The sequence below is a fragment of the Brachyhypopomus gauderio genome, chromosome 3 (genome assembly GCF_052324685.1).
Source record: "Brachyhypopomus gauderio isolate BG-103 chromosome 3, BGAUD_0.2, whole genome shotgun sequence".
Taxonomy (NCBI): domain Eukaryota; kingdom Metazoa; phylum Chordata; class Actinopteri; order Gymnotiformes; family Hypopomidae; genus Brachyhypopomus; species Brachyhypopomus gauderio.
In genome coordinates, this window is record NC_135213.1 from 27,820,749 (window position 1) to 27,832,765 (window position 12,017).

The 12,017-nt window shown below is 43.0% G+C and overlaps 1 protein-coding gene across 3 annotated transcripts; it reads right to left on the reverse strand.

The window, feature by feature from the left end:
* Positions 1 to 1,756: 1,756 nt before the first annotated feature.
* Positions 1,757 to 11,790, reverse strand: ghdc (GH3 domain containing). Of its 3 annotated transcripts, none has more exons than XM_077000865.1 (11): positions 11,550 to 11,790; positions 11,071 to 11,343; positions 10,502 to 10,698; positions 9,242 to 9,436; positions 8,520 to 8,639; positions 7,976 to 8,273; positions 7,609 to 7,798; positions 7,106 to 7,177; positions 6,870 to 7,003; positions 6,045 to 6,133; positions 1,757 to 1,872 (listed from the first exon to the last, which is right to left on the reverse strand). In XM_077000865.1, the coding sequence occupies exons 1-11, from the start codon at positions 11,623 to 11,625 to the stop codon at positions 1,831 to 1,833; spliced, it is 1,686 nt and encodes a 561-aa protein (XP_076856980.1). In that variant the 5' UTR covers positions 11,626 to 11,790; the 3' UTR covers positions 1,757 to 1,830. The 3 variants fall into 3 exon arrangements, with proteins under 3 accessions (XP_076856980.1, XP_076856979.1, XP_076856981.1); XM_077000864.1 differs by lacking the exon at positions 1,757 to 1,872 and adding an exon at positions 3,645 to 5,711; XM_077000866.1 differs by lacking the exons at positions 1,757 to 1,872; positions 11,550 to 11,790 and adding an exon at positions 3,645 to 5,711 and having other exon boundaries at positions 10,938 to 11,078.
* Between the last annotated feature and the right edge of the window lie 227 nt (positions 11,791 to 12,017).

Sequence of the window (12,017 nt, forward strand, 5' to 3'; positions counted from 1 at the left end):
ATCCCAGGACAGCCGTAGCAGGATGTGATCAGGCAGTCTGGTCCTCTCTAACATCTACTACTATAACACCTGCTACTATAACACCTGCTCCTCTCTAACACCTACTACTATAACACCTGCTTCTCTCTAACACCTACTACTATAACACCTGCTCCTCTCTAACACCTACTACTATAACACCTACTACTATAACACCTGCTCCTCTCTAACACCTACTACTATAACACCTGCTCCTGTAGCTCCTGCTCCTGTAGCTCCTGCTCGTCCATGCAGGTCTGGTGTCTTTGTGCATTAGGTTACTGCGTCCCTCCTCACCAGCTGTCACTTTCCACAGTAGCATCAGCTGGGATAAAGTCAAACAGGGGGTAAGAACACATAATACCCCCACATTATTACACCAGGTGCATGCACGGTCACTTACACCAGGACAACTGTGCATATATAAGTCATGCCAAGGTACATCACAAGTTTGTCATTGCATACATGGGTATATGTGCAGTTGTTGTTTGTATCAGAATGTGTAGAATGTGTGAGTGTTTGAGTGTGTATGGATGTGGTGGGATTCAACGCGATACCTGGCTGCCGTATTGTGTGTGTGTGTGTGTGTGTGTGTGTGTGTGTGTGTGTGTGTGTGTGTGTGTGTGTGTGTGTGTGTGCTATCTAATACCTCGTATCAGTATCCAGCTGCTAGGGGTTCAGGTTTAATGAGACCAATAAAGTAATGGGGTGAAATTTAATGAAACCTACCAGGGCTCATCTCACTGATTAAATAAAATGTGGAAAGTGTGTGTGTGTGTGTGTGTGTGTGTGTGTGTGTGTGTGTGTGTGTGTGTGTGTTTGCACATCTATAATATATATCTTGTACAAATGGAGGTGTATTGTGTTCTAAAAGAATGAAACAACCTGAATACATATAGAATTATTATTTTCCTACAAAAATCAATGTGCTGATCAGTGCAAGGTGAATCCACAGCTACTGGGAATAGCAGCAAATATGAAGTGTCAATAGACAAATACTAGAGATACTAGCGATGGTTGTAGCTGCCCACCTTATCTGTGAGGCCCACAGCTCTCCGGACTCTGTTGGAACTCTATGACAGAGAGAGCTTCATGGGTCAAAACAGAGAAACCTAACACTGGTGTTCAATGAGAAGTGAGGATCTTAACACTGGTGTTCAGATAAGGTGTTCCGTTGGAAAGAGAAAATCCTAACACTGGTGTTTGGTGGAAAAGTGAACCCTAACACTGGTGTTCAGTGGAAAACTGAGAACTCCAACACTGGTGTCCGTTGGGAAATAGAGAACCCAAACATTGGTGTTCTGTGAGAAAGAGAGAATCCTAACACTGGTGTTCAGTGACAAAGAGAGAACCCTAACACTGGTGTTCAGTGCTTATGACATTACATTTACAATAAAGAATCCTGGAAAGAATCGGGACTTGGGTGTGAACAACTTAATAATTCCTTGTATTAATAAGATTGATAATATTATGGAAACTATTCCCACTTCATCAGTATGTAGATTGTTCCTCTTGATCTTGACATTAATACTGTGAAACACTTTATCCTATTGTTGTAAAAGTTAAATGCTAAAATGTGGTCCTCAACTGCAAATAATTGTGAATGTGTCTTACTTCTGGACATGATCCTGATTGTTTTAAGATGGTTACAGTGTACATGGGTCTTGATCCAAATAACATTTCAAATTGTATACCCATTTCTAAATTACCATCTATTTCTATATCTAGTGGTGTCTACCTTTGGCTTGCATCAGCATACTGGGAATGCAGCAGTGAAGTGTCATGTGTGAACTTCAGAAGACTGAAGACCAGTCAAGCTGCTGCATTCTGGGTCATTTGTCGAGGTCTGATGACCTGTAGAGGAATAACCACAAGTAGTGTAGTGAGTTGCAGTAGGTCTGAGGTGATCACAGGCACAAGCACCAGGACAGCTTCCCGAGAGAGAAGGCCAAATCCTTCATATGTTACAAAGGAAAAACCTGCTTGACATGATCAGATTACAAACAGTGAGGCTACATGCAGTTTCAGATAGCAAGACCAATGAGTTTTCGAGGGAAACTGTGAGGTCATGGAGAGGAACAAGAGTTCCTTGGATACACAGAAGATTGAATTGAGCTGCTGGTTACGAGCTGTCCATGGAGCAAAGCATGATGAGCTATGTGTCGGAAGGTTGGAAGGAATGGATTAGTTGAGCGTCATCAGCCTAACAGTGGTAGAATCCATGAGAAGATATTACACTACCAAGAGGTACAATGTGCAAAGACAGAACACAGAGGCCTGGGGAGCACCAGTGGAGGGTCTACATGGAGCCCCTCTCTGTTACCTGGCAGGATTGGGCCTCCAGACTGGACCTGAGCCATTCCATTTTCATGCTAATCCAGTCACTCCAAGGCTGAAGAGAATGTGTGCAACTATCTCCCTAGTGATCAGTGATGGCTAAGTTACCTTGAGAAAGTAATCCGATTACTGATTACTGATTACTCCTTTTAAAAGTAACTTAGTTACGTTACTGATTACTTGATTTTAAAAGTAACTACGTTAGATTACAAGTTACTTTAGTAGTTACATTCAGCAGCAAAATAATTTTTTCCAATACTCACTTTATTGGAAGTGCATTATTAACAGTAACAACATATTGAAGCAGGTTCGGTAACCGAGGCAGAAACTGCTTAATCCAAAAATCCCGAGGAGGGAAACTTTATTGATAACGCAACTCTGGCGCGCGCAGTCGCTACAGTATCTCCCGACATTACGTTTGTGTAGCTGCGCGGTATCATTTGTAAATTTATTTGTAAACGTAATACAAGCGAACTGGGGTGGGTTTCCCGAAACGTTCGTAGCGCCAAGTACTTCGTAACCTCGTATGAAACGAGGTTAAGAAGTACTTAGCGCTACGAACTTTTCGGGAAACCCACCCCTGTTCAGTCAGACAGCTTGTGAAACGAAATACCATTACAATTTCAAGCATTTTAAAGTAGGCGACGTTAGTCAAAATTCCAGCACTTTTCAAACGTGGAACACAGTGCAACATTAAAAATCTTCAGGTAAATGTTCCTTCCCCTGTTTTTGAGGGGTGTTTCTTTATACTACCACACATCGTTACGGGAGGACACTGCAAAAAATGACTTGTAAAACGCGCTCGCGCTCTCACAGGGTCGCGCGCAGCGTGCAGAGTCGAGTGCTACGGTCAGACGCAAAAGTAGAACTGAGCCAAGAAGAAAGCAAAAATATATATTTTTACTAGGGAAAATAAAAATAGTAACGCACAGTTATTTGGATAAGTAACTTTAATCTGATTACTGGACTGGAAATAGTAGCGCGTTATATTACTCGTTACCGAAAAAAGTGGTAAGATTAGAGTAACATCTAGTGATCACTGCTAGTGATGCTGTGTTACACTTAACTTAGTGTAACTTTACCCTAAATGTTAAATGTAGAATTTCTATACAAATCATGAACTCTGGTCTGAAATGATGTCTGAAATAAATTGTGCAAAACTGCATTTTCTGATACAAATTCATCTCAATAAATCAATAATTTAAAAAAATTGTAATTCTTTGTGGTCTTTGTGTATTGAAAAAAATGGTCACTACTACGTCCTATAATTAACATAGATCACACAGCTATGGTGATAATGTTGATTGATTTTAATGGACATCTCAACAGCTGTGAGAAAAGCAGGGCATTAATTTATACATTTGATTTTGACAACTCTCAACACAGAGCTCACACAGGTGTTACACAACACAGCAACCCTCTCTCAACCACAAAACCCTGCAACCTACCTTAAGAACACACAAATCGAAAAACTAAAAACAACCAACAATCTATAAAAATAAAAAAAAAACAACCATCTTAGGCTGAGGTATAACAAGCTGTCTTATACACCCAGGATATTAAAACATGTGTTTTTAACAAGCTGTCTTACACACCAAGGATATTGACACGTTTGTTTTTAACAAGCTGTCTTACACACAAGGATATTAAAACGTTCGTTTTTAACAAGCTGTCTTACACACAAGGATATTGAAACATGTTCGTTTTTAACAAGCTGTCTTACACACCAAGGAAACATGTTGTGTTTTGGCTTCTGTAGGCTTCCCTGATTTTGGCTCTTCTCACAGTTCTCACATGGGTCAGCTACAGGCCAAAATGGTCTGGAATAAGAGGAACACTCAACAGCCAGACCTCAATTAAAGATAGCTCATTATAGGACCTACTGACATCTGTACAGGTTAGCTGTTTAGGATATATGGTCTGAAACCTGATTAAACCAATACAACTCAATACTTAAAACTCAATAAAATATACATTTAAATATTTATTTGAGCATTTAGTAAAATATTAATAATCAAGCACCTAATTATGTTGGAAAATTTAAATCTCAACACTATTGTATAGAGTGGATGTTGTCTCCATCTGGTGGCAGATGTTATCAATCTCAATATTAATTTGCCAAACTTGATTTAATGCATTTCAGAACTTTATATATTTTTTTACATGCATTTCATTTTAACTTTTAGTTTTTGATACAACATTAATATGCATTTTCATTTGAATCAATTGTTTCTCATTTATTTGTAAAACACCATTAATTTTTTTGTGAAATTTACCATATAAATTAATTAGCTATGCCTTATCCATCAGGCACAAGCACTACTCAGCAGATATCTCTGGCTGGTAATCAAGGATATAAAGACACAATGTCTTCAAAGAAGGGAAGCAGACCCTCTCTGCTACTGGTCTATAAGGAAGGGTTAGTCTCCCACCACTGTACACTGAATGTACAGGTGGAATCTTCTCTCAAATAGTGGGCAAGAAGAACTCTCTCTCTGCCATAGTGTGGTAAGGAAGGCAGGGTCTCTGCCCTTGGGATAGTGCGGTCTCTCTGTGATTGGGTGGTGTGGATGGTGCGGTCTCTCTATGACTGGGTGGTGTGGATGGTGCGGTCTCTCTATGACTGGGTGGTGTGGATTGTGTGGTCTCTCTGTGACTGGGTGGTGTGGATTGTGTGGTCTCTCTGTGACTGGGTGGTACGGATTGTGTGGTCTCTCTGTGACTGGGTGGTGTGGATTGTGTGGTCTCTCTGTGATTGGGTGGGATGGATGGTGCGGTCTCTCTGTGATTGGGTGGGATGGATGGTGCGGTCTCTCTATGACTGGGTGGTGTGGATTGTGTGGTCTCTCTGTGACTGGGTGGTGTGGATTGTGTGGTCTCTCTGTGACTGGGTGGTGTGGATTGTGTGGTCTCTCTGTGATTGGGTGGGATGGATTGTGTGGTCTCTCTGTGACTGGGTGGTGTGGATTGTGTGGTCTCTCTGTGATTGGGTGGGATGGATGGTGCGGTCTCTCTGTGATTGGGTGGGATGGATGGTGCGGTCTCTCTGCCACTGTACAGTAAGGAAAGTGGAATCTTTCTGCCACTGGGCAGTAAGACCTCTAGACCTAAATCCCATACACTGCATTGGTATTTCAGGAAATGGTCTTCCCCAGCAGGAAGTCGGCGTGCCCTTTATAGCGGATGACACGGTGCATTTTGAACTCATTGGGAGAGATGTTCCAAAAAGACATCATGCGTCCTCTCAGTTCCTGGATTGCTCCCTCCCTAACAAGCTGAACTCTCATTGGTCCAATACTACCTTTGATCCTGAAGGACTTGTAGATTGCAGAGTCTCCCTGAAGACAACAGTCCAACTGTGAATGTGCGTGTGTGTGACAACAAGTGTGTGCATGGGAGTGTGTGCGCATGCATAAGAGTATGTATGTGCTCGTGTGTTTGTTGGGAGAGTGTGCGTGTGTGTGTGTGTGTACATGTATGAAAGAAAATGTGTGCATGGGTGTATGAGCGTGTGTGCGTACATGTGTGTGCATGAAGGTGTGTGAGAGAGATAGAGAAAGGAGAGAGACACAGAGACACAGAGAGACAATAATAGAATATTCTTTTATTGTTGTTACAATTGACATAATGTTTAATAATGATATATATTCTAACAGTCTCAAATCACATAACCTAATAATCAATCTCACCTTATATCTTTGTTCCTCTGTGAGGTTTCTGACTCCCATCAGCTCCAGGAACACCTGGTAGTGGGGCTGGGCACCTCCTGATGAGTCCTCTATAAACACAATAGTTGTGTATATAAGGTCGATCAAATCAAAGTCCTATATAAATACTATGGGTGTAAGTCATATTTACAAAGTCAAAGTCTTAAATAAATACTGTGATATACAACAGGTTTACAAAATCAAAGTCCTCTAGAAATGTAGTTGTGTGCATCAGATTTACTAAATCACAGTCTTCTATGCATACAAGCAGGCAAAGCAAATTAATCTTATACCTAACTTATGGGATTTTATAATCATGCTGGCCAATAAACACGTGTGTATACATCTGGTTTACAAAACCAAAGTCCTTAACAAGATTTTACTTCAGCTCCTCACATTTGCTTAAGGCATCAGCTCAAAGTAATGCTAACATTACCGAAAATCCTCTGGTAATGCTAACATTACCAAATCGCCTCAGGTAAATGCTAACATTACCGAATCTCCTCAAGTAAAGCTAATATTTCTGAATTTCCTCAGGTAATGCTAACATGACTGAATCTACTCAGGTAATGCCAACACTTGTGTACCAAACTGATACAAGACAGACCATATGGTAGCCTGCAGGGTTCTGATTCCTACACCACTGATAAGTCACTCAATGTGAACATACACCAATCCACTTTTTCAGACAAGCTGCTGCAGTCTGTTCAGCCTGAGTGCTCAGTGAGATCAGCACACAGGACACACAGCTAGAACACACGAGTCCATCTGGACAAGAGAACATAAACAAGATTGATGACAACTTACCCAGAATGCCACTCTCAGCACAGCAGTAATCCACCAGTCTGGCACCAGGCCAAAGGGCCACTGCCTTCTTGAGAGCAGACAAAAGCAGGTCCTCAGACACTTGTTCACCTCTAACGTTTAACGTCTGACCACGTCTGCAACACACACAGGTCAGAAAAGGAAACAACCATTTAAGGTATGGTTTCAATATTTTCTATGGTAGTGACATATACAGATGCATGCAGACCTATACACACCTATACTGAAACTCCACCACTGGACACTGGTTGTGGATCTCGACCACTTTCACAACATCTCCTGTGCGATACCTAGAAAAGACCTGTGGTGCTGAACTAGTCCATCATCCTTCTGATGCTATTTACTGTATTGTGTTCCGTCACACCTTGCCAGACTGCTCATGAGTCACAGTACATGAGCTAAAGACAACAGTTTTACTTGAATAAAAATATTATTTATATATTTAGAATGTATAAGAAATATAGCTCGGCTCCTTTATATCCATCAGCTGTCCTGGGAAACCTGGGCCTCTTTGCTTAGGCTACTGCCCCTGTGACCTGGACCCGAATAGGAGAATGAAAATGGATGGATGGATGGATGGATGGATGGAAGAAATATAGCTCAAGAATAACATAGTAGACATGGGTAAAATAAATATAGCTCATATGAAGAAAAATACGGTCACCAAAACACACTTTTCTTTTACCTACATGAAAGTTGAAACACGGCAGAAGTGCCAAACCTGTACAGTCCGGCAGCGTTGGTGATGACCAGTTCATAGCTTTGTCCCTGCTCCACCTGGCCCATGAGGAGGGTGGGGGGCTGCTCCGTCTCCACCATCTCCTCAGGCAGGAACTCGCAGAACATGGAGCGAGGACACAGCAGGTAATGCCTTGCATTGCACAGGGGCCACAAGTTCACACCGATCAAACCTACATTGTCACACACACACACGCACATGAAATGCATACAAACACCTCTATACAATAACATACACAAAACGCTTGCATATCTTTAAAAAAAAAAAAAGTCCAGGAAGGTCCAGGATGAAAGATAAATCACGACATAAATGTTTTGTTCATGTGTTCAGTGCAGTTGTGCATGTTCACCTTCGGGGGCAGCGCAGAGCGGCGAGTAGAGAGGTAGACCCTCACAATAGAGCTGCTTGAGCAGCTCCCCGTAAATCTGCTCAGGTCCGGAGTCTATAGCCACAACCAGTTGCAGGCGGGGCCAGAGCCGGCGGGCCACACCCCTGAAGCCCTGACTGAGCTGAGCTCGGAGTTCTGCTGCCCTGCCTGGGTCAGGCCGCACCAGCCGCTCCAGAGCCTTCCTTACGCCAGCATCCAGGGTCAAGTTCCCACTGATCCGCCCAAACTCAACGTCATCAACCAACTCTTCCCAGCGCTCCTATGCTCCACACACAATCAAAGAACAGTGTCTACCCAAAGGAACAGGACGACCTTGTCAAAATATCATGATTTAGAGATTATATATTTTAAAATGTTAGATTACCCAAAAATATGACCTTACAATTCTATTAAGGTCATTCTATTAAAAGGTCTTTAAGCCATGAATATAACCCTAAAGTGCAAAAGCCACAGTGGTGTAATCCTCACGGAGTAGCCCAGAGCGTGGCCTTCTGTCCCATCCTACCTGCAGGGCCCTGAAGGCATAGAGCACGGTGGAAGATGCAATGGACTCCACTGTGCCAAGATGACGATCTTTCAGCCCAAATAGGAGATGCAGATACTGCAAGTCCCTTCCACCCTGGACCTGAGGAACACACACACAAACAAACCCTGCACTGTTAAGGAGAGATGCTCTGGGCCAGGGTTGCAACTACATACTTTCTGAGGTGTATGCAAACATACTATCGGCACCCCCCGCACTCCACCCCCCACCCCCACCAACTTGGCAAATTATTTTCTCAGGGTTGGCAATTTTTCAAGATCGCTTGGAGGAGGTGGTGGCAAACGTAAGATGGGCACAAATTAAGTATTAAATCTCATCGATTTGGCGCCCCCTCTAGTGCAGCGCCCCTATGCATCGCATACGCTGCATACCCCCTTTTTGCGCCACTGCTCTGGGCACAAGAATCATGCACAACACAACAAGCTTACAAGCACCACAGAGCCTAACGTTTGTTAACTTATCACACTTCCTTCTCTTTTTATGTAGCGAGCACCTTGATGTATCACATTCATTCCAGAAACATGAATGAATTCCTTCCAGATCTTTACTAGTCACATTTATTCCAGATGAGTGTTCATTAACCATGTCACCAGGACTATTAACATTTTATCTTTAACATCAAGCCTCACCAAAGTATTTTTAGGCTATTGCAAAACAAAATGTAAAACAATGATTCGTCTTACCCTGAGTGCAGGGGCTGGAGTAGTACAGAGGTGCAGCATGTGTTTGGAGGTGAAGAGGGTGAAAGGGGTGGGTCCAGTGGGAAGCTCCTCCCCCAACTGGTGTGTTGTGCGCGGGGGAAACAGCCAAAGGACGCGCTGGAGGCTGTGTGTGCTTGGGAAGGTCTGCCTCCTGACATCAGCACAGACACACACTCCCTACCACACACACACACACACACACACACATGCGCGCTCTAGACAAATATGGGTAAAAACACACACACTCTAGACCAGGGGTCTCAAAGTGCCAGCCCACGACGCAGGGCCCCTCATACGGCCCCTCACGGGTTAACAAAATAAGCTTGAATCTGGCCCACAATTCAATTTTTTTATGCATACGGGTAATTTTTATATTTTATTTTAACTTGTATTTGTGGGTGTGTGTTTTTTTTTTTGCTTATGCAGCGTTGCGTGGTGCTAGTAAAATAAAAAGCCCAGTCCACGCGTAGGCTGCACGTCTCTACGCATGTGCTCACCATTCTGTTAGCCAAAATGTCTCTTTCGAAACTCTCAAAAAATAAAAGAAAGGCTGACCTGGAGCACAGACAGTTTCAAGAGTTCAACGAGACCGCAACTTGTCTGATATGCAGGCAAAAAAGATGACGTGCTTAAAGAGTACCTTAGGCGTCATTATACAACCAAACAACCAGAACAGTATGCTAGGTATGAAGGAGAGGAGAGGGAGACACGAGTCGCTCAGCTTTGAAAAAATCTTTCCCTGCAGCAAAACTATTTCTATCGAGCAAAAAGAGAAAGTGATGCTACAGTTGAGGCAAGCTATGTGAGGCGAGTGAGCTCATCGCCAGAGCTGGGAAGTATTTGAATGTATGTATTTGAATTACTGTATGTGTACATAGTTTTTATATATTAAAATTGTTGATTTTCCACTTTCCCACTGCTGTTTGTCACAATCCTTTAATCTGGCCCCTCATCGAAAACACAGCCTGGTTAGTGGCCCCCAGGTAATTTGAGTTTGAGACCCCTGCTCTAGAAAAATACAGGATAATATACACACACACACACACACACTTGAGATATACAGGATAACATGCACACACATTCTATACACATACAGAATAACACACATGCATGCTCTAGACTACTGTCACAGTGTGATGTTGGGTCTTGCTTTTGCATATCATGGATAAGATGGCAACCCAAAGTTCTTCATTTGGGATCAATAGAATAGGCTACAACTGGATGATCTTCACAGAGATTAACCTGGAAGAAGAACTCATTGATGGCGTCCTTGGTGCTCAGCACCAGATTGCTACTCCCTGATGTTGCAGAGGTCGTTGACAGGACAACTGGCTTCTCCGAAACCAGGACCTTCCACTGCCCAGCGGCAGAGCGCTCCAGCCGCTCTGCGTAACACTCATGGGTGCTGAGAGGAATCCGCTGGCAGAAGTCTTCTGTGTCTGGGAGAGATGCTCAGGACTTTAGGTGCTTTTTCATGACAGGTTAGAGACAAACTCTTCACATTCAAGTGTGTTTCTAATGTAAAGACTATTCTTGTGGTCTTGACACTTTTAATCAGCAATTCCCAAGACTGAGCTTATTACTATGTAAACAGTTACTTAAAAAATATCACCTATAATGTGAGCACATTTAAGTCCGTCTGGTTATTCCATAAATCTACATTTTAAAAGGGCAATACCTTGCATTTTTGTCGAGCCACGAGTTCATACATATAGGACATAAAATTGTTTGCCCGTGTCTGAGCTGGGGAGCGATGACGTCATAGTCGCGAGGCCCGTCGCGTGCACACGGAGTTTTAATGAAATCGGTACCTTTGATTGAGCTGAATTCGCAGTGTCTTCCAAAAACCGTGTCAGCGTTTTTTCGCAGACGTTTGAGGAGCGTTTCCTGCTGCGTTCGTTGAATGTCTAAAGTATCTTCGTTTAGTTTTCGCATCTGCCTTTTACCCAACCAGGTCATCATCCTCATGGTTATGTACAGATTGAGGAGGCCAAACACGGTTCGATCCTCAGCAGTTCTCCACAGGACCGCCGTCCCACCGAGTATTGCGACCCCCAGCGCCGCCGTCACAGTATACGGAGTGACTGCAGTTCAAAAAAGTTACAAAATCTCTTGGTGATTAGATAAACTATTCATTATATGAGTACTCAAAACCTTGATATGAGGTTGATGTGGTCTAGGAGCTATATTAAATGTCAGTATTATAAGAGTTAGATATATGTGCGAGAATTAATTCTGTTGCCGATAGAAAACACTTGGCGTTAACATCGTTCACCACCCGGACACTTACCACATGCAATAAACATTGTCAGCGCCGCCAGCAAAACGGCTCCGACACCGTATAAAAGTCTACATGTTGACATCATGGTCGCTACTAATCCATACGGTGAAGGCGTGAACGACTCTTTGGCTGCTTTGCGCAAGGCTTTCTTGTTGTCATAAATACAAAACTTTTATATCTACGCCGCAAAGAACGTAAAAGTGAAGCAACACAGCGGATCTTCCGTGTTTCCGGCCGCCGGTGACGTCACTCACAGCGCGACCTGCGATGACGTCGTTGGGAGAAAACCGGCCACACGAGGGCGGAGGTTTGAGAAGGAACGGACGCATAGTTAATAACATTAGTAGCTGTAAGACACCCTTACTGACCCAAACTAGGTTTGTTGAAAGCACTTACAAAATGGATATGATAAATTGACATAGGGTGTTCCACTAAAACCAAACATTCATACCCCAGTGACATAAAACTTTAAAACAT

Bases quoted from the DNA above. Each gene is read 5' to 3' on its own strand.
- ghdc (XM_077000864.1), bottom strand. From the start codon at position 11,625: ATGATGTCAACATGTAGACTTTTATACGGTGTCGGAGCCGTTTTGCTG. The intron at 7,178-7,608 runs GTTTGGCACTTC...GGTCTTTTCTAG, and splicing joins AACGCTGCCGGACTGTACAG to GTATCGCACAGGAGATGTTG. The intron at 6,134-6,869 runs GTAAGTTGTCAT...TTGTGTTTATAG, and splicing joins TGCTGAGAGTGGCATTCTGG to AGGACTCATCAGGAGGTGCC.